At 48.8% G+C, this 22,666-nt stretch overlaps 1 protein-coding gene across 1 annotated transcript in view; it reads right to left on the bottom strand.

Moving 5' to 3' along the window:
• The window catches only part of ASTN2 (astrotactin 2), a 358,985-nt gene that overhangs the window by 194,191 nt on the left and 142,128 nt on the right, over positions 1–22,666 (bottom strand). The window contains exons 7-10 of the mRNA XM_058818098.1: positions 21,603–21,770; positions 10,380–10,464; positions 8,998–9,072; positions 8,431–8,568 (exon numbers count right to left, since the gene is read on the bottom strand). Of these exons, the coding sequence (XP_058674081.1) occupies positions 8,431–8,568; positions 8,998–9,072; positions 10,380–10,464; positions 21,603–21,770 (466 nt within the window). The remainder of the gene's footprint in view (positions 1–8,430; positions 8,569–8,997; positions 9,073–10,379; positions 10,465–21,602; positions 21,771–22,666) is intronic.

The following is a 22,666-nucleotide window of genomic DNA, read 5'->3' as shown; positions in this document are numbered from 1 at the left end:
TGAGCGTGGCACAGCCTGCAGCAGAGGGTCCCCAACTGCACCCATCTAACTTTTGATAAAAGGCACTTGGTTGCAGTCAATAACATCTCATAATATCAAAAACACCGCAGGAAACATCAAGAGCTGAATTGATTATGGCACGGTAATTCTTCAGGCAGTGAAAGCAGGGCAATTCCCAAGATGGGATTATTTTTTTGCAAGGCTTCACCTAATTTTCTTGATGTTATTTTCCCCCCGCTCACTCCCCAGCCCTTCTTCCAAACCTCTCCAGCTTTGCACTGCTCTTTGATTTAGTCCCTGAAAACAATATTTTGCTTAACACAGTTAAGTTTCCCATCAAAGTGCCTGGGAAAGCATGACCACCCCCCAGATTGCTGGGACTGAAACATGAGCAGCAGGAAAAAGTCAAGGAAGATTTTGCTTTTGGCTCTGCTGTCAGCAGAGGAGACTGGAAAAAGCTCTGACAAGAACTCAAAACATCTAAATCAGAAAAAGAGACCAAATGCACAGAGCAGAAGGGGAATGATACAAAACCTGTGCAGAGTGGAGGCAAAGGGCAGTGGATTTTCAGTCTGACCCACCTTGACAAAGAATGAAAAGGTTTTGTGAGCCAGTGGGCAAGGCCACACAGGACACACCATTCCTGCCCTGTGCAACACTGGAATTGCCTGTAAGCCACGAATTGAACTTCTTGCTGCTTCTAAACTCAATTTTGAGCTGTTTTTGCTCCTTTGTCTGGAGGTGAGAGGGCCAGGCAGGGTCTGCAGAGCCTCTCTCCTGCATGTGGAAAATGTGAATGAGAAGGAGCAGCACAGCATGAGCAAAGTTACTCTGAGCTGCCTGGAAAGTGCTGCACTAAAGTCACAAAGGGCATTTTTTTCCTAATAAATCACCCCAAGAGGCAGGGTGACATCCTGGAGTGGGGAAAATCTCTGGAGGGCAGCAGGAGCTGAAACTCATTAACTTCACTTGTCTTCATGGAGCACAGCCATGGGTCACTGGCTGTACCCAGCCCTGGGGTGAAAATCAAACAGGAGCTTTGCCCCTCGGCCTGAGCTGCTGTCCCTCATCCCTCCACAGTGAGACCATGTTCCTCTGCAGCAGCACCTGCATCCCCTTTTTGCCTTTAGCAATTAATAAATCCCCATAAAAATCAACCTGGAGGTCTCTCTTCCATATCCTGGTGTACCATATCCTGGCAAAAAGGAATGTGGGACTCTCCCTGAGCCCCCAGCCCTTTCCAAGAGCCCTTCCCAAGCCTGCAAGGGACAGTATCTTCTTGCAGTGCCCTAAAAGAAGGACAAAGCTGCCCTGCTTGTGTCCATCTCCATTCCTGTCATCTCAGTGAGACCATGTTCCTCTGCAGCAGCACCTGCATCCCCTATTTGCTTTAACAATTAATAAATCCCTATAAAAATCAACCTGGAGGTCTCACTTCCAAGTGCACCATATCTTGGCTTTACCAGGAAAAAAGGGAGTCTGGGACTCTCCCTGAGTCCCCAGCCCTTTCCAAGAGCCCTTCCCAAGCCTGCAAGGGACAGCATCTTCTTGCAATGCCCTAAAAGAAGGACAAAGCTGCCCTGCTTGTGTCCATCTCCATTCCTGTCGTCTCCACAGAGGTGGTTTCTCCTCCCTGGCTGTGCAGCCTGTCACAGGTTCCTGGCACACTCCCAGGAAACATTTTGGCTCCACTGAATTTTATTAGTTTTGTCCTTTGGTTGAAGTGATGCAGCAATCGTTACAGGAAATAAAAACAGGAAAGGAAGAGTAGGTCCCTGTCGCAGACATTTCTTCACAGAAATCCTTTCTTTCGGATTTCTGTGTCTTCTGGAAGCCAGAGGCCTCAGAAGACAAGGTAAACAATTATTATCAGCTGCTGTGGAATGTAATGGGATGCACCTTGATTAGCTCATGCTTCTTGTTTATAATTAAGGGCCAATCACAAAGTGTAAGCCAGAGACTCAGTCCTTAGGCACAACTTTGTTGTAAATTCTTTCTATCTATTCTTAGACTAGCCTAGCAGCTCTGCAAACCTCTCTCTTTATTCTATTAGTATAGTAATAATGTATTATATATAATATCTTAATAAATCAGCCTTCTAATCAAGAAACAAGATTCACCGTCTCTCTCTCACCAGCAGCGACCCACTCAAGCACAGTAATAGGTCCCGTCCACATTGGGCAGGTTTTAGGCAAATGAAATCTCATCAGAACTGGTTTCTGGATAGTGCCAGTTCTTTCCACTGATTTGTGTTAACAAATAACTGAATAAAAGGCATTTCTCAGTGTCACTGTCCCACCTAGGCATCATCCCAGCAGGAGCTGCCTGGTCCTTCTTCCTGCAAACGTTCTAGTCCCTTTCTCAGGCAGGAAATGCAAACAAAAGCAAAGGTAATAAAACTCAAATAGGGGTAAAAAAAATTGTAATTCAGGAAAAATAGTAGAGAGAGTCTGTATAAAGAGAGAGGCCAGGGGGCTGTGCTTTGAACAGGCAGCTACAAAGCACACTCCAGCCGCTGGTTAACAGAAAGCAAAGGCAGCGACATAAAAACAAATAACAACATCAAACAGGGAGGGAAAAACACCTTTCAACACAGGAACCCAGGGTCTGATTTTGCTACCTTGCATCACCCTTTTTGCTAAGCATTCAGAGCGTGTTAGAGCCCAGCCTCCCCCTCCAAACCCTCAGTGCTTGTCTCAGCCCTGGCAGGATCCTGCATGGACGGGTGGATGGACACACAGCTACAGCAGCACATCCATATGGAGAATGTGGAGAAGCTGCAGAGCCCAGTGCCAAACCCTTCTCTGTGGCAGGAGATCCCAGAGACATCAAAGGGAATCATTCTGGGTGTGAGACAGCGTTTGCAGATTTGGCAAGTGTGGGGTATTTTTAATTGTCTCAATAAACATATAAACAAAATCTGTTCACTCGCTGGGGTTTTTTCCCTCCTGGGCTCTGCAGCACCACGGACAAGAGGAACTGCAACCACTCAGCTGCCAAACTTGTAGCTGGTGCTCCCTGTGAAGGATTTGCCCACGAGCCAGGCTCAAATTTACATCCCCTGTCCCTAAGAGGTTTGATCATTTTCTGTGCAGTTTTACGGCTCAGCATTAAGACCTCAAAAACGCAGTGAGTTCACACAGCAGAGCACAGAGAGTGGAGCTCAGCATTATTGCAGCAGGAGTTACTAAAAGCCTGGTCTGAGGGCAGGCTGAAATGTTCCCTGGATTGTGGGCATGAAGGATGCCAAGGGCTGATGGACCAGGAGGAGACAGCTTGAGGGCAGTAAAACTCCTGCACTGTCCCAGAGATGCTGGATTGATCCATGTTTCAATTCTGGTGAAATTCCTGGGTGATTTCAGTTCCATTTTTGGGGGGGAGGTTCCCTTCTATCCCCATCACACCCCTTCCCTAATTCTCCTATTTTGCTGCTCACCCCTTGATGGCTGCTGCAAGATTACATCTCCATTTAGTCCCCCCGTGGCCAAGTGAGACGTACATGACTCCTCTAACCTGCTCTCATAAATCACAGAGGGAGGCAGGGAGGAGGAAAAATCCTGGTAAGCAGCCAGGACAGAGCTCAGCTGACAGCTGCAGGACAGGGGCTGATGGCTGCCTCTCTGTAAAGCATCTGTCCCTCCTCCCCACAGGATGAGGCAAAAGGCTGCCTCCATACCAGTGTTAAGCACCAAAAGATGCTTCTCCACCACTTTCTGAGAGACAACAGTGTCTTGGGGTGGTAGAAGTGCAGGCCAGAGCCCAAGGGTGTTATCTGTGGGGATGAGGGTGTCTCTGTGATGTGCACAGTAATGGATTGCCCTATCTGCAGAAATGAGTGAGTTGTGCCTGCTGATGCAATGATCAATTTGCTCCACCATGCAAAGCTGTCCATTCATCATGGCCATGGACTGCAGCCACTCACACCTTTTTATTGGCCCCAACGGAGCAGGAGGCTCTGCAGGAGAGCCACAGACCCCTGATCAGGAACAGCCTGCAAAAGGGGCTTCTCCTCTGCCCCAGCCTCCTGGCTGAGGGTCCCCATGGCACTGAGCACCCGGAAATCACACCCTGTTCTGCTCTAGGCGGGGCAGCAGAAAGAAAATAAGGGAAAAAAGACCAATTTCCTATGGTATCCCCTGCACAAATGGCAAGAAGAGCTGGCAGGGTGCCCTCTGCCTGCATGCCATCCCACCCCACACAAACCTCCTGACCTTGAGGGATGCTCACCTGCAGCTGCACCCATTCATCTGTGCTCCTGCAGACCAGCAAGGAGGTTAAGGCACAGACAGGTGAGTTTTGCTGCTGCAGACAGCAGGGACAGCAAAGCTGTTTCCACACTCTCCAGATACCCTTTGCCTTCCTCATCCACATCATGTTTCATCCTCCTCCACTCCCAGGGAGCCTCACACCACAGTGATCACCACTGACTTGCAAAATCACAAGTGCCCAAATCACTGCAAAACCCCTTCAAAATACCACTCAAAATGAGTGTAAGGCTGGGGCAGCAGTGAGGCTGCAAGAGCACAGCATGGCTGAGCTGGTGAATGCCATGGGCAGGGAGAAAAAGCCAGGCTCCCATCCTTGACAGAAGACAGGACTCTGAGGGCACAGAGAGGGGGAGCAGAGTGTTCTGCCTCTGAGAGAACTGAAAATAAAAATAACAAACAAATAAGGAAAAAGCAGAAATAAAAAATCCAGTTGATTGTACTTTGGCAAAGAATTCAGAGAGCAAAGGGGCACACTTGGGAGCAAAATGAAGATAAATCGACAGCGAGTTCAAGAGAATTCATTCTGCTGCTGAACACTTGTCTCTCCATCAGGACATCTCAAAGGCTTGTCAAGCGAAGGCAAGGCTTTTATTTGTTTCTATGGTTGCCATAACGATAGAGCTGTATGTCATGTCAGGCAGCAGCTGAGGCTCGTGCCTCTGATTTATGGCTGCTCAACAGAAATTATCAACTTTTCTGCAGAGCGGGTGGCACACTGAACCGTGACCACTGGGAGTCTGCCAGCGCCCTGCTCTGCCCCCAGGGCTGCCTCTCCTCTTGGTCCCCCACAGCTCTGTGTGTGCCCCAAGGGATGCTTTCATTATCACCTGCAGAGATGTTTTTATTATGCCCTGCAGGGATATTTTTATTATCCCTTGCAGGGATGCTTTCATTATCCCTGCAGGGATGCTCCGTGCTGGGGCAGCAGGAGCTGGGGGCTGTGGGTCCTTCCTATACACTGCCACAATTACAGCAATTCCTGCAAGCTGCACCTTGCAAAGGCTCAGACAGAGATGGCAAGGTGTCCAGGGAAGGCCAGCAGAAGGATTGAACACCTAACAGTAATTTGTTTAACAAAATTTTTAGACTACTGTGTTTAACACCAGGTTATGGGAGAAATACAGAAAAGAGAAAGAGATGGGAAGGGAAACAAAGAGGGGTCTTGAAAACAAGCAAGACAAGGTGGGACTGGGATGTATTTCTTGTCCTGGCAGGGGATGCAGGACAGACTGCAAGGACAGTCTGCCCAGCCAGGACAGCCCAGGCTGTGGGGACAGCCCTGCAGCACTGCTGGCCAAGCTCATCTGAGCAAAGACGTCACCGTGAACGTGGCTGTCACAGTCCCAGGCTGTGACTGATGCCATCCTTGTGCACAGGATCAGACTCTGGGGTAGAGGAAGGGATGCTCAATATGGTCACTGATAAATTATATATGCAAGTTTCATTAACTCTAAGCACTCTCATTCCTAATTTATGATGCACAGCCCTAAAACCTCCAGCACCAAGTTTTGCACACTGCTGTGTCCTGTCCCTGAAGCCCCTGGAGCATCCTGAGGGGGATGTTTGCACAAATCCTGTTGGCTCCTGTTTTCTGGAATTTTCTCTCATGATTTGGCTGCAGCAGGGGAAGGTTTGGGCCCTTCATTCCCATCCACCAAAGTACAGCTTGTTGCATTGCCCAGCAGTGAAACACACAGAGAACAGCATTGGAAGCAGCATTTCCCCAGAGAGCTGCTGAAAGGCCAAACCTCACCTGTCCCCCTGCATCTCAAACATCTTCATAAAAACACAAGACCACATTTGAACCTTTAACCCGTTGAGTTGTAAAGACTTCATCACTTGTTTTCTCCAAAGCAGGCTTTCTGCCATTTCCCTCCATTAAGCTCTTCAAGACAAGTGACCCCAGAGCCAAAGGTGTCAGACTAATGAAAGGTCTGCAGGAATGCAGCACGCTCGTTATTACAGACACAGGAGGAACAGAGCACTGAGCCACCATCACAGTGACACAGGACAGCAAATGGGGCACATCTGTGCTGCAGCTGGTGGAACACAGCCCAGGGTCTGCTCTGTGGCATGGAGATGGGGCTGTATTAAAGCCCAAGCACTGCAGGTTCAGAAGAGTTTCTTTATTGGAAAAGGGCTGTCAAGCATTGGAAAGGGCTGCCCAGGGAGGTGGTGGAATTCTCATCCCTGGAAATATTCAAAAAGTGAGCTTGGTGCTCATTGCAGTGGTCTTGGTGACAAGGTGAGGATGGGTCACAGGCTGGGTTCAATCCTTGAGGCCTTTTCTAACCCAAATAATTCTGTGATTCACCGGCAGGAGCTCCCAGCATGGAAGGACAGCTGTGCTGCCACAGTCCCAAAGGCAGGAAACCCATTCAGGCAGAGAGAGGGATGGCTATGTTTGAACCCTACACCTTGGACCACCTGACATGCTGGATCACCACCTGAACATCTGAACCACCAAAACTCCCCTGAGAAGCTCCTTGAGTGAGTCCAGAGATAAAGCAAAGAGGCTGCAAGATAAGCAGCTCTGAAAATATCTGTGTCATTGCATGAAAGCACCCAAGAACCTCAGAAGAGTGTTCCACCCACCCTGGGGTGACGAGGATCCCAAGCTTGCTGCTTCTCGTTTGAGAAGTGTTTCAGTTCTAATGTAGAAATAATAGATTGCTTTTCACTTCTCACTGTATCTGCGAAACCTTCCATAATTCAACATCAAATATTTATTATTGCGTTTATTAAAGTTTTAATAATTCAGCAACTCCTGCATGTAAGATACAAGTGCCATGAACTCACACCTCCCATATTCTACCTGAGCCACTCCAATATTTATACCTGGAATTCTCAGTTCAGGTTGCATTTATGAGGGGAGCAGGCAACAGCTTTGTGCCAAAGCCTCCCCTCCTCCTGCTTGGCATTCATCCATCCCAACAGAGACTTTTCCACAAGGAGCAGTGCCCAGAGACAATTACTGCACTGGAGCAGAAAACAAGCTTCTGAGCCTCTACCTTCACTGAGGCACTTTTAATGAAGATGTGAAGAGGAAAGAAATAAATAATGTTCTCTTGGCACTTTGGCTTGGAAAATGTTAGCATAAACCCCTTCCTTTCTCAAATGAAAAGCAGAAGTTGTTGCAGACAAGAAAAGCAATGGGCCTAAAAGAGCCAAACTGTGATGGATATGTACCACTGTCTCTTTTCACAGGAAAAGGGAACAAGCACTAATTAGCAACAAAACCACACACACTTGGAAGTGAGGACACCTTGGATGCCAGTCCTGGCTCTACCATAGCTTTTGTAGGCACTTGCTTCAACTACAGCCCTGCCAAGATGATGGGACAGAAGAATGGAAATCCATTCCTCATCACTTTGGGGAAATACAAGACAGAAGGGGCTGGGGGACGCAAGGATCCTGCTGGTGCCCAGGGAGATGATTCATAATACAAGCAAGGATTTTCAAGTCAGGAAATTGTGTCTGGAGTCAACAGGAGAAAGCAGCAAGAAGGAAGGGAGGGAAGGAGGGAGGGATGGAACAAAAAATCTCCCTGGCACCCAGCAGTCACATGCTCAATCTTAATTTAATGGGAGAGAGGGCAATACACACTAAATACCTTCAGAATGAAACCCTTATAATTTACAGTTAAACCCTTGTAAACCAGACCAAAGAGCGTAACCACCACCAAGGTGATCAGCAAAATGCCCAGGCATTCACTGAACTCCAAAAAGGGAAAATAACCCCTCTAATTGTGTAATTATTGGATGAGCAACATGGCCTTTCACCCTTCATGAACATCCCAGCAGATATCAATGCCAGGTAGATGTGATATGGGTATGAGTTTCAGAAAGATGACAGCCCCTCCATCCCAGTAAATGCATCCATTTAAGCACTGCAATCTAACATTACATTTAAGCCACTCTCAAATTACCTTGCCACAGGTTCCTACCAATTCACCTGCCTGTACTGGCAGATTTCAGAGTTACACACTCAGGCCTGGCCTAGACCCATCAGCCCAAAGAGCCTGGAGAGCAATCACATCAGATTTCTTATTGGAAGGAAATGAATCAAACTTATCATCACAGAAATTACTACATCCTCAATAACAATTTAAAGAGCAGTGTAGGCACTCAGGCATGAAGAAAACGAGAAATCTGCTTCCTACCTGACATCTGCTGGATCTTCAGTCACCAGAACATCAGTCTTGCAGCTGGCAAGGGGGTTGATGGAAAGCTCCACAGGGGGCACCACGAAGCTCTTACTGACTGGCAGCCACAGCCCTTGACCCAAGCTGTAGGTGGACCTGGACGAAGGAAAAATAAATCACAAGGAGCAGAGTGACCACAGGGCATGGTGGCCCTCCACTGCCTGCTCAAAAGGCAGAGCAGTGGTGGCATCATGAGATAAGTCAGTGATTGTCTTTTCCTGAAAGCCACAAGGGAAAGAAATTACTTGAGATGTGACAGGAGAACATGGGGATGGGAAAAATCTTCATTTTATTCCAGGAGGAGTTTCTGCACATGCTGTCTTCACATTTGCTGAAGGGACAAGAGGGGAACCCTTCTCTGCTTGCCAACATGGACAAATCTTTCAGGTCTGTCACAGCCAAATGACACTTGTCCTGCCACCAGCACAAGAATGAGCTGGCATTTGACCAAAAGATTGTGCACACTGGGATGCCCTCATGGCTCTCCCTTCCCAAATATCCCAGCTGAACCCTCCTGTGACTCACCTGAGTATCTTCTCTGGTGCCTGCTCTCCCGTGACCAAGTCATATCCCCTCTCCAGCGTTGTGTAGGGCCAGGGCCTGCAGGAGAGAGGGCAAAAGCAGCTGAGCACATCCCTGGGCTGGGCAAGTGGCACAGGGATGTGCCAGGTTGATTTCTAACCAGGCGTTGCCCTGTTGGTCAGGGCGAGATGCCGCAAACAGAGGCCAATTTCATGGGAAAAAGAAGACATTTCCTCAGGGTCTGGGGATCAGTTGAAAGGTGACGTCTGGCGCTCTAAGGAATTGCAAGGTCCTAGTTGCTGGCAGCTTTAGTTTTGAAGAAATACAGAAAAGTTTGCCAATTTCGATGCTTGGCACTGCCCAATCGGACAGGGCGCGAGGCTGCAATCAGAAGCCAATTTCATGGGAAAAAGGAGTCATTTCCCCAGAGTCTGGGTATCAGTTGAAAAGTGGCCTTTGGGGCTCTAAGGACTTGCAGGGTCCTAGTTGCTGGCAACTTTACTTTTAGAGAATTCCAGCAAAGTTTTTCCATTTCTAACCTGGTGCCGCCCTGTCAGACAGAGCGAGTGGCCTCAAACGGGGGCCATTTTCCTATGGGAAAAAAAATCCTTTCCTCAGGGTCTGGCTAGGAGGAAGATTATGAGGGATGTTAAAATCAGGGCCCATTTGTGTCCTTTTTTGTTTAGAGGTATTATTAGTTGTTTTGTAACTAGGTTAATAAACCATAGTTGGAGGGTTGAGAGTCAGTTAGTGATTCATCAGTTATCCAGGGATGGTAGTAGGAGGGCTGGGAATGTTATTGAGATGAGGATTAGTGGGATTCCTAGGAAGGATGGACTGGTGGCATTTGGGTCTCTAAAGCCTTGCAGGATCCTCGTTGCTGGCAGCTTTAGTTTTGGAGAAATCCAGCAAAGTTTGCCAATTTCTAACCAGGTGCCACTCTGTCAGTCAGGGTGAGATGCTGCAAACGGAGGCCATTTTTTGTGGGAAAAAGGAGTCATTTCCCCAGAGTCTGGGTATCAATTGAAAGGAGGCCTTTGGGGCTCTAAGGACGTGCAGGGTCCAACCTGCTGGAAGCTTTAGTTTTGGAGAAATCCAGCAAAGTTTGCCCATTTCTAACCAGGCGCTGCCCTGTTGGTCAGAGCGAGATGCCGCAAACGGAGGCCATTTTCCATGTGAAAAAGAAGACATTTCCCCAGGGTCTGGGGATCAGTTAAAAGGTGACGTCTGGGGCTCTAAGGACTTGCAGGGTCCTAGTTGCTGGCAGCTTCGGAGAAATCCAGCAAAGTTTGCCCATTTCTAACCAGGCCCCGCCCTGTCGGTCAGGGCGAGATGCCGCAAGCCAAGGCCAGGGCAGGGCCCCCCAGCCCCGTGTCCCCACTCACCCCTCGCTGTGTCCCCAGTCACTGCGCACACACAGGTGCCGGTGCACGGGGTCCGGCGCGTACCCTTCGTGGCAGCTGCACTCTCCTAGGACAGAGCAGGCAAAGGGTGAGATGGCTCTGCCCCACAGGCATGGCAGTGACTGCAGGGTCAGGCCCTCCTCCCCGGCTGCCCTCCCCTGGAGTGCTTTGGGCTCCAGATGCCCCCAGAAGGTGTGGAGAAGGATTTGCACTAATACTTTCCCTGGCTCTATTCTCCCCCAGCCTCCTGGGAGACCCAGAAAATTTTACACCAGCTAACCCACTAGTCATCCCTCCCCACATCAAACCCGAAGGAGATGTGGAAAGCTGTAAGAAACCTGTGGTTTGTCGCCACATTTCTCTTCACAGAGAAGAGCAAGGCACAATTCAACCCAAGAATATTTCTGGGTTTCACGTTCTCTGAACCTTAGAGTAAGGAAAAACAATTCATATCTCATTTGTTGTGCCTGTGTTTGTGCCAAAGCAGAATGCAATGTGGTGATTGTTTATCCAAAGTGATGTTGTTTTGTTTCCCTGGCCTGTCAGGGCCAAGAGTGTGTGTGTCAGGACTGTTGGGACAGTCATGAGATTCTGTACAGTTGAGTGATTGGCAGATTCAGTTTAGATGTAATATAATATAGTATAGAGTAATATAGTATAATAAAGTAATTAATTAGCCTTCTGATAAGATGTAGTCAGCTGCATCATTCTCTACCCTTGTTGGGGGCAAAAATATCCACTATAGGAGTTATTCTCAGGGAGAGGATTATACAACCCACATGATGTAGCTGGGGATGGGGTTTCATGATGCAGAAGATCTGTCCTTAACCCGTGTTCCTGTGCAGTCCTGCAGCCAGGGCTTCACTCCTCAGCAGGGATCTCGACCTTCCAGTGTGCCCATGTGCAATGCCCAAGGTGGGCACCACAAACCCATCCCACATCCCCTTCCCAACTCTGCTCTGCCATCTGACACCAGGACAAGAGAGCAGAGTCTCCTGCAGCCCAAACTCCCACTGAAAGGTGCAGAACCCCCTAATTTTGATGCCAGTCTGATTACAGTAATTCAGATCCATTTAACAGAGCCACCAGGTGAGTGGAAAATGGTCTTGAGTTATTGGTGATTTAAAGATCTCTGAGCAAGATCTTTGTATAAATCATGGATCATGTTAGTAATGTGAGCAAAATGCTCTTTCTTGTTTGTAAATACAGTAACTAAAATGCTGAAAATCCTCCCCAGACAGTTCCCATGCTGTGTCCCCATCCCACAATGGAGGGGTTCTCAGCCCTGCTCCCCTCTGCTCTCTGCCAGCAGGAGAAGACATTTCCCACACCAGAAACCCACACTTGGCTCAAATTGATTCAAAACCCACACTCGGCCCAAATTGATTCAGTGCTTGGTAGAAATACATAACCCGGAGCAAGAAACAGCAAAATCAAAATATTAATTGGATTTGCACGTGGAGTTCCTGCTACAAGCTGCTGCCAGTGTTTGCCCCCACCCTCCCCTCCTCTCCCCATCGCGCCTGACAGTGCAGCAAAGCTGAGGTGGGAACATGAGGAGGATGCTGGGGACGTGGGGACCCCCCTCACAGTGGCAAGGCAGAGTGGCAGCTACCTGCCTGCTCCTCCTTAAGCAAGATCTTAAAATGCCTCACAAGGATTACAGTAAAGAGCTTTATTGTCAGGAGGGAGCGAGATGGGGGTTCAACCACTGAGATTTTTTGAGGAAGAGACGCCTGGGAAGGGAGAGGCAGCAAAAAAAAGGAAAGGGGGGGGGGGGGGGGAAAGAGACGGCTAATGATGTGCTAAAATGCAACAGCACCTTCATGAAATATTCACTGCCTCAAACGCGTCTAATATTAAAGATTAAATGTCCTGGGATTTGTCCTAGCGACTTGGAAGCACTGATTTATGATCTGTCAAAAGCTGCTAACCTCATGATTCATAACAGGAGCGGCAGGAACATTGCTGCTCCAAAGGGAAAGAGTTGGGAGAGGGATGGCAGCGCTTGGCCCTGCTCAGCTCTGCCCTGCCTGGGGGCTGGGGCGGTCTCAGTGCAGGAAAACACAGGTCCTAATGGCTCCATCAGTGATTTTAAAAAAAGAAAAGTTATTTTTTCCTTGGGTGCTTAGTACGCAAGTTTCCCCAGCCGTGCTGTGGATCATTAATTCCTGGCGCTTATTACATAACAAATATGTGCTCTGCAAATGAGAGACATCTCAAAGTGCTTGCGAAGCAGAGCTGGGAGTCTTTGGGGCACTGCCTCACTCTCGGCTCCTGCCACGGAAATTAGAGCAAGAAAAGAAAAAAAAAAAAAAAAACAACAGAGGTCAGCATCCCATGGCCCAAACCCTTCTCCATATCTGTTGTTGGGGGTGCAGGGTGGGGAACCCCCTTGCCAGGGTGCAGGAGGGTTTATTTTGCCTGCTGGCTTGTTTACTGCTCCTTCAGTTTGGCATCAGAAGGAGGAACTCTATCAACCGGGGGAAATATTGATTTTATCGACTCCAATCCTGGACGTTCAGCAGCTACAGCCGGTGCTCAAGACTTTATTGGGAGGTTTATTGGGAGGTTTATTTCACTAAGTGAGAGGGCAAGTGGTGCCACCAGCTGGGGAGGAGATCCAGGGCAGGAGAGAGGGGGGGATCAGCTTTCCACAGGTTTCCCAGGGTGATCTACACCCCTTGGGCAGGGTTTGGAAATTGGATAGGACAGCTCCCAGAACAGGATCAGCTGAGTGCTGGAACACAGAGGACTCCATCGCCTCAGGTCAGGTGTTTTAGGATGTATTCCTCTGTCAAGAACCATGAACTGACAATTAGTGAGGCTTCCAAAAAATTTCAGCAGAACCTGCTGTGCTCTTACAGGAGGTTTTGCCCTCTCCCCAACAGCATACACCTTCCTTCTTTGGCCCCCCAAACTACTCTGTTATTTTCAGTCTGTCCCCATGCTTCCCAGAGACAATGCTGAGCCAGGGAGGATGCTGATTCCCCATGGAATGAAAAACTCCTGATAAAGTGCCTGGAGTGGGGGGAACAGGGCTCCATACCTCCAAGCCCTCTTTAGGATGTATTTTTCAACATGCTGCTAAAATAAATGAAACCATCAAAAGGCCAAACTAAAGAGGTTTTGTTCAAAGCAACTGCATCCGAGATGGACGCAGCTATCCACTCAGCCCTGCTGCAGCTGAGTTAGGATTCAAGCTGAGCTTGAAGCCAAAGTCAACCAAAGTAACCAAGTTTGACAAGTAAGTGCACCTGGAGCTGGATGCAATTTCCACAGGTCCTGCACACGCCTCTGTGTAATGTTCAGCTGTTGCAGGAGCATAAATGAATAAGGATCTACCAACCCCCAGGACAAGAATCCTGCTCCCACTGCCACCACCCTGCACCCTGCCATGCAGAGTCCTTCCCCTGCCTTTGGATTCAGAAGCACAAACCAGCTTGGATAATCCATGGCAATAATTCAGCTGTTCCAGCCAAAGGATCACTGCTCACTCAGCATAAATGAGGGCAGGTCCCAGTGCTCAGCTCTGGAGGTCCAATATTGTATTTCCAGTGTGTTATTAAACAAGTGGAGGGTTTAGCTCTCTTTTTTATATAGAAAAGCTGAAAGTTGCTGAACTATTCCTTCACTACACTCTGCTTCTGCTGGAATGGGATCTCACACTGCACCCACACCCTTCCTGCCCATCCCCACAGGGCCTGGGAGCAGCAGAGCAGAGCTGCAGGATGAACCATCAGCCTGCCAGGATAAGCCTGTTAGCCTCATTATGGAGAGAGTGATCTGTGGTGATAATGCTGCAGGAATCCCCCTAATCCACCCACCCAGTGCACAGCAGGAATGGAGGCTCCCAGAGTCCCTGTGCTCCCAGGGAAGCTGCTCTGTGCTGTCACTGGCACTTTTATTTAAGGAGCTGGAGGAGCTCTGGCAGTGGTGGAGCAAAGCTGCTGCTTGTCACCCTTCTCTTGGCACTGCTGGTGTCCCTGATTCCCTCCTGGCAGCACCTCCAGGAACTCATCCTTGTCCTTCAGGAATGCCCTGCTATGCCAGGGCTGTGCCTCAGCTGCACAGGTATGTGCTGGGGACAAGCCCAGACCCCAGCTGGGGTGGCAGCCTGATCCCAAAGGCTGTGGGGTATAAACATACACCTTCCCAGCTGTGTGAGCATCACACAAACACACTCACACCTGTTTCAGGGCTGCCTCTCCCACCCAAAGGGATACAGAGCTCAGCCACAGCTTTTGTGTCCACTCCTCTCTGGAAACACACATCCCTCAGAGCATCCTCAGTGCCACTGAGCCTCAGAGCTGCAGCACCACGTTCCCAGCCTCCCACTAAAGCTCTCTGAAAAGCTCCTTTCCTACCCGTGGCACCTGCTGTTCCTGCTCTTCAGGGATGGCATATCCAAACCTGAGCCTCTGCTTCATCCTGATGAGAAATGCAACTTTTCCAGAAGCAGTTTAGAACTCTAAGAACAAGACAAAGAAAGTGGCTCCTGCCCTGCTGGCCTGGCACAGAGCATGGAGGGAAAACCTGGAGTGAATTTGACAGTTATCCCTCCTCCATCCCTGCTGCAAGTCACCCTCCTCACCTCATCCATCACAGCACCTAAGTGCAAGCTTAACCTCTGAAGACTGTGCCTGAGTTTAAGCTCTGCATGGATTTAATTCTCATTATCATCTGCTCAGCTCCTACACAGCACCTGCAGGGAACACATGAGCTGATGCAAGGAAGCAGAAAGATGGCACAGCTGTCACCTTCTGGGCTGGGCACTGCCCCAGAGCTGGCCATGGAAGGGTGAGAAGCTGTGGGAATCTACAAAATCAGAGGGTTTTGGGGAAAGCTGCAAAAGGCAGGCCTCAGAGACAGTAGAACTGTGATTGGAGCTAAGCAGTAGCCATGAGATTGGTCAGCAGAAAAATTATTTAAACTGTAGAAAAGCAAGGAAATATAGAACAATGGTCTGCGTATTAATGTTTGTCTAGAATAACTCCCTAAGCTACAGAAAAGTTTATCTAGTAGGAAATTTGAAGCTTAATAATGGAGCTCTGTGCATTGTGTTTTAAGGCTTAGAAGTAGGTATTGTATTTGAAATAAGCAAGCATTGTTTAACCAAAGGTACCTGTGCTTATAGTGGTTGGATGGAACTACTGTCAATGTCCTTTTGCTTTGTGTGATTGGTCAAGAAGCTTATAAAGTGAGTTGTAACATGAAATTCTTGGTCTGCTGCCTGGGATGTGAGCTGGTGGCATCTTCCCATTGTCATAACCATGGAATGAGACTGATGCTGGAAAATAAAACAGCTCAAGGCAGTTCCTCAGTAGCCCTGTCCCATTTGTGATTTGTACACAGACCCCCGGCCGGTGATAAGAAGCCCCTGCAGTACTGGCTGGATGGCCCAGTCAGAGGGATGGGCTCAGGAGCAGCTCCATCCAGCAAAACCCATCCCTCTTCCCTCCTCCCCGTGCTCTTTAGACAAGCACAGAAAATGCCATTACAAGAACATTAGCAGCTGCAGAATTAAACACTCTAATGGCAGAAAATGAGAGTGCAAAGACAGCAGAGATAACCTTAACTCGGCCCCTGGCAGGCACGAGTTTTGATTGCTGTTTATGTATAACACTCCAGCCTGGAGCTAAATTAGCTTGGGAGTTAACTGCCTCCTGCCCTGCTTGGTGCACGAGGCAAGCTGTGCCACCACAGGAAAAGGAATGGCATATTACATGGGATTTGACCAAGTTATTAAACTCCATACCTTGGAGACACAGAACCTCGTCCTATAAAAGTCTGAGTCAATAAAGGCACCAGGAAACAGCGAAAATAGCAGAGGAGCGCAAGAACAAACAAATATTACTTGGTGTGCACAGAACCTGCATGGTATTAAATTGAACTATAGGAAGGGGTGGCTGTTTCCATAAACACAAACACACCCTCAGCAAGGTTGGTCATCTCCTGATTTACATGCTCAGCTCTGCAACCTCCAAATCCCTTTAACAGGTTGCCCTTAAAAGAAAAAAAAAAAAAAAATAGCTCTGTGTAAAATGACTTTCATCTGCCTCCTGCCCACAACACACCCCTGTCCTACCCAGGCAGCAGTACCATCTGTGGCTCTGGTGACAAACTGGCCTATTTGGATGATGATGGAAACCCTTTTTTTCTTTTTTTTTTTTTTTGTTTTATATCTCCTCCTGCCAATTTCCAGAAAAGAACCTTTGCTACTACATTTCATCTGGTTCTTTCAAGCTCATGCTTTGGGGACTGGGGGAGGGCTACCAATTGTGGATGCAATGTGAGAATTTTGATGAAGAAAAGCCTGATTTATAGATGGGGAAAAAAAAAAATTCAACACATTTGCACCTGCTAATCAAGGTAGCTATCCATCTCATTTATGCCACTGCTCCAGCAAGCCTGACAGCACAAAATCAGAGGCTGTTTCTTCCAGCATTTGGCCCTCAGGGACTGATTCTCCAGCAGGTCTCTTCAGCAATGCCCACAGAATGTGCAAGTGGATGGGTTTTGTGCATACAAAGCAGGTAATTGTGCTCACAAATCAGGATTTGCATATGCTGCTGGAAAGGGATGCTCTCATGGAGGCTGGTGAGGGAGGCCAGCGAGGCAGCAAGCACTCCTGGATTGTACTCAGGGGTATCCCAGAGCGTGGCACGAGCAGCAGCACCAGCAGCGCTCCCACAGCTCTTCAAAACATGGAGAGTGAGGAGAGCTGACAGCCCGTCCCACAAGACAACAAACCTGCCCTGTTCTGGTCCCAAACAGCACAGGCAGCACCTGCCAGGAGGATGGGGGGCTTTGGCTGAGCATCTCCAGCCAAGGAGCCCATCCTGCCTGTCCCATCTGATGTGGCAGCTGGGCATGGTCACTGTGCACATCCCAGCAGCGCCCATTTGTCTCTGGGTCTGCAGTCAGACCAACCAGGCTGGCTGTTTCCAAGGCAGGAGGGATGAGGGAGATGACATTTTGCTCGTGTGCAGATGTCAGTGCTCCCTCTGAAATGCTCTGATGAGCTGGGGCTTCACAACACAGGTTTCAGATTTGTCAGAGGGGCAGCAATCATTTAATTACAGAGTGAGTCACACGACAGAGACGCAAGGGAAGGCAAATTAAGGTCAGGTGACAAAGTGGATTTTGGCATTTCCTAGTGTTTCAGAGCCTCTGTTTTCACTGGGAATTATTCTCCACACTGAAGGAGTACTGAGTGTCCAGGGTGACATGTCAATATATTGTGCAGACAAATCCCACCTCAAACTCCAACCCAAAGAATGTGCTGGGCTTGAGTGTCACCAGAGAGAATACATGTCTCCTGGGGCTCTCTGTCCAAAGGTGTGCCAGGAGCCCATGGCACTGCCACCAAGTATCCTGCCCACAGAGGTCTGTCCACACCCCAGGGAGCTTGGGACAAGGCAGATCCACACTGCCATGGGTATGGCTGAAGGCAAATTAGCCATAAATGTGCTGGAGTGTCAGAACTCAGCACATCCCTCCGGGTGCCCAGAGTTGCCAAGGACCCCACTGGGGGGCTCAGAGACCCTGGCACACAGCCCAGAGCACCTGGGGATTTGATTGTGACCCTTGGAGCAAGTTGCCAGCTTTGTATGAGGACATGAAAGTCACACAGGTTTGAATGGTGTAATAACAAAATGATCACAGGGTGAAAATGTAGATTTTAGGATTTTTGGCATGGGGGTTATGGGGACAAGATGGAGGAACTTGGGTGTGTCCAGCCTTTCTCCTTCTTCTTGTTCTCCATTTTCTGCACTGCTGTTGGCACTTTGGGATGGGTTTAGAGTAGAAGTGCACTGTCTAACACAGGTGATGGGTATTGGGAATTAAGTGTAAATATGTTATATGTAATTTGTAGTATAAAAGGACAACACAGAGTGCCTGTGGCTGCCCTACTGAGCAGATCTCGGCTGGGCAGAGAGAAAATTTTATAGATAAGAATTAATAAACAACCTCAAGACCGAAAAGTGAAGAGCTCTGACTCGTTCTTCAGTTGTGCGGGCTGAAGCAGAGACACCCTGCACATCTCAGCAGTTATCAACCAAACTCCAAGACTGGAGGACTTCAATGCTGGCTCTGCTGCTCTCACAGGGGCAACTTTGAAGGCTTTCAGCCTCCAGAGAGGACAAACTTCAGTCTATCATTCTCATGGATGCTCTGTCCAGCCTGAGAAGGCAGAGGGCAGGGGAATCCCTGGCACCCATCGCTTGGGATGCTCACAGAGAGGATAAAATCCCTGACCCGAAAAGGTTGAAATCCAGACAGGATTTATGTGCTGCCATAAAACCACAGGCCTTCCTCTCTCATGGTGATAAAAATAAATCACCCTTAAAAATAGAACGACATTAATAAAAATAAATCTGAAAGTACATGCAGTGTATCATGGGGTTACAGTCTGCCTCAGCCTGGAGGGGAAACTTCTCCCCAGTTAAAGGCTGGTCAATGGTGATGAACAGACATAGTGCACAGGGTTATGTCCTGGGGTACAGGGTCAAGCAGGTACTTCCAAAGGCCTAATTTCAGTTCTTGTGAAGTTTGGGCCTCTTTAGGGAGTTTTAGATTTAGGCTGTGAAGGTCAGCAGCCCCATCAGCCAGTCTTGCTCGATCCATGAGGATCCAACTGGCAGAAATAGGAGAAAAATTCTGGTTTATTCACGTGCACACTTCCAGGTTGGAGAGAGGGGGAAGAAGCCTGTAGGAGTGTCAGGGGGTAGGATGGTCAGGATGGATGGAGACGAGAGATCTCTGCAGCCAGGGCTGGAACTTGGGGTTTATTGCAAAGGGTGCAGGGCCCTGCTGGGAGCTGCCAGGCACAGCTCAGAGCAGGCCTGAGAGAAGAGAGGGGGAGAGAGGATGAGAGGGTGAGACAGCAAAAGGGTAAGAGAGTAAAAGCATAAGAGAGTAAAAAGGGGGTAAGAGAGCGAGGTTACAATACCATAAATCTTCTTCTGTGTTGAATATTCTAATTCTCACTAACCGATCTAGTACAAGATACAAATCCTATAGCATTTACATACAGCCTATAAGAATCACTACATTACCATAGTGTGTTACATTTTAAACCCTAAAAACTCCTCTTTGGGCCCCTTCTGCCAAGCTGTAGGGTCTGCTCTGACCCTTGGGCCTGTCTGCAAGCAGAGGGTGTTGTTCCATCAAAAGGGGATCACCTTCAGCTGGTCACACCATTGTTTTCCAGTAGTTCAGTAACTGAGGGATCTCAAAGCTTGCTTTCATTTCAATCTCACTTACAGTTTCCATATTCTCAAAATCTTTTGCCAGACAATCATATTTATAAGGCTTTCCTGTTTCACCTTCCCCAACAGAAGCCCAAGGACAGATTTCAGGAGAGGGCCCTGAGGGCTGGGATGAAGCTGCTCTGCCCTCACCATGGGCAGGGAGGGACCACAGGCACCAGGGCTGGGAGCGCAGAGCAGCTGCTGAGGTTCAGCTCCAGCACAACTCCCGGGATAATGAGCATCTCTCCCTTCCCTGCACACCAGATCTGACACATCCTGCTCGAGCGTGGGGCATCCAGCAGGAGTGACAAGCTGCTCTGGGAGCCGGGGTCACAGCAGGAGCAGCAGCTGGGCTGGCAGGGCAGAGCAGCAGCTCCTCACAACTGAGGCCACGGCAGGATCAGCCAGCCCTGCTCCCTGCCAAGGATGGGACTGGCCAGGGGAGCCACAGGGCTTTCCAGCAGGGCAGTCATGCTCTGGCTCCATACAGTGTCCTTGTGGATTCTGCTGGAGGCAGAGCTGTTTCTCTCCTCCTCTGAACCAGGGGACAGCTGAGTGCATCTCCCCTCTCCCACTGAGGTGGCTGTGTTTTGCCAATGCCTGAAACAAAAAATCCTTCTGCTCTGTGACATCTGGATGAGAAGAGCCTCTTCCTGCACCACCTCCATCTGTCAGTGTGGCTGTTGGCACTTCCCAGCCCTGCTTGGGGCTTTGAGTGATGCCCAGGGCTCTCTACACAGGGAAATAATGCAGCATCACCCTCCTGCTGAAGCCATGCAGACAAGTCTTGAGGAACAGGAACACTTAAGAAGATTGTCTTGACCAGGAAAATTAGTTTGTAAGACCAAGTTCAGTATTTGCATCTCAGCTGAGCAGGGAGGAATGATAACAGGGTCACCCCCAGCACCCCATGAGGTGTTCATGACTCTGAAGTATTTCTTGTTCTAATCCAAGCATTAATAACAGTCAGGGGCTTTGGGAGGCTTAGAAAAATCTTTCTCCAGAGTGAGCCATCCTTTAAATGTGTGGCAGAGCCAGACACCAACATCCTTACCCGCAGCCATGAATCTCATACACACATGGGGTGAAGAAGCTCATGGCTCACAAGGAGAGCTGGGACTAAGCTGGGATGGCACCTCTCTGCAAGGAGATGGGGTTTGGATGCTCTTCAGACACTCAGTAAAGCAGGATCACAGGGACACTTGTCTGCACACCACCAAGAAGGTATCCAGCCCACTGGTGAGTCACAGCACAAAAACCCAGCAGTCCCCAAGCCATTCTCTTGTGCAAGGTCCTGTCACCCTGTGTGGTTTGCTGTGCTCTGTGTTCTTGGCTCACTGCAGCACTCCCATGTGTCACCCAACAAAGACAGAAGGGAAGGTGACACTTGTCCTTTGGCCAGCCCCACAGCTGGGTCCCAGCAGGGCTGGCTGCTGCTCCACAGGCAGGAGCTGCACACCAGCTCAGCAGAATCCTCACCTAGAGATGAGGAGGGATGGCAGAGCTCACAACTCCACCAGGAAGGGTTGGAGGACACATCCAATCTAGGTAAGCACCAGGCAGGAGCAGGCACTACTGGGAATTGTGGTGCTCTGCAGTGAAAATGGCCAGAAGAGGGATGGAGATGGGGTAAATTCACATTTTCCAGACTGGACAGCAGAACAACCCAATTGAGAAGCAGATAAACTCCACGTGCCTGCAGCTGTCAGAGAACTGGTCAATCCACCATTTCAAATCCCCATCTTGTGCCCATCTTCTTCACATTTTGCTAATAGAGGTCCCCACTTTGTGACCCTGCTAGCACCCCTCAGTCCCCCATGCCTACCACCAGGCTAAAGCAGAGATGAGCCATCAAAATACCCAGTGACATCAAAATACCCAGTGACAGACCTTCTCCCCCACATCTCTGAGCTTTCAGAGGGTTTCCCTCTCCCCCAGCTTCCCTTACCTGTGTCCTGGTCACAGAGCTGCTCACAGGCATCAGTGGTCCTCTGTCCACAGAGATCTCTCACCCAGGGGGACGTGGCATTGATCTGATAGTACAGGGACAGCTTGGCTGGGTTCAGCCAGTCAGAGATGTCCAGGTAGCTCCCCTCACTCACAACGAAGCTGCTGCCTGTGGGGAATGGGGAAAAAAGTGTGTTAGGTGAGTGTGAAAATCTGAAAGAAAAACCCCTAATGTGCATTTTGGCCCAGCATCAGAGCTCTGCACTTTTCAGGAGCTGCTGTGATGACAAGACCTGTAAAATAATAATGAGTTCACTGTCTGACCATGTTCACAGGGGTCTCAGGTTGAGGCAAGAGACGAGGATCTGACTCCATGTTTCAGAAAGTTTGATTTATTATATTATGATATATATTACATTAAAACTATACTAAAATAACAGATGAAAGGATTTCATCAGAAGGCTAGCTAAAAATAAAATAAGCAAGAATAATAACAAGGGCAGCTGTCTTGGACTCTCTGTCCGAGCCAGCTGAGCTGTGATTAGCTATTAATTAAAAACAACCAACACAGACCAATCACAGATGCACCTGTTGCATTCCACAGCAGCAGATAATCAATGTTTACATTTTGTTCCTGAGGCCTCCCAGCTTCTCGGGAGGAAAAATCCTAAAAAAAAAGATTTTTCATAAAAGATGTCTGCGACATCACTGACAGTTGGTCCCAAAGAACTTCATTTGACCATTTTTCTCCACAGCAATGTGCTCCAGCAAATGGACCACCAGCTCCTCTGCCCTTGCACTACTGGGATTTGATTCCCAGGTCTCTGCAGAAATGAGGACCAGTGTAATTATTCTGATCTGTAACCAGAGCATCAAGGAGGAATTGTCCTGGAGGCACCTGGAGCTCAGGGCACAGGTGGGCAGCAGCAGCAGGGCCTGTTCACCTTTTGTGGAAGGTGAGTGGATTGGCCCAACACACAACTTCTTGTGTGAGTTATCTCATACCAGACACTCCCCCACACTCTCCCTCCTGTGAGTTACAAGCGAATTCCTGCCAAAAATATT

Source organism: Ammospiza caudacuta, chromosome 21 (assembly GCF_027887145.1).
Source record: "Ammospiza caudacuta isolate bAmmCau1 chromosome 21, bAmmCau1.pri, whole genome shotgun sequence".
NCBI classification, from domain to species: Eukaryota; Metazoa; Chordata; class Aves; order Passeriformes; family Passerellidae; genus Ammospiza; species Ammospiza caudacuta.
This window is presented reverse-complemented; position numbering and strand designations above follow the sequence as displayed.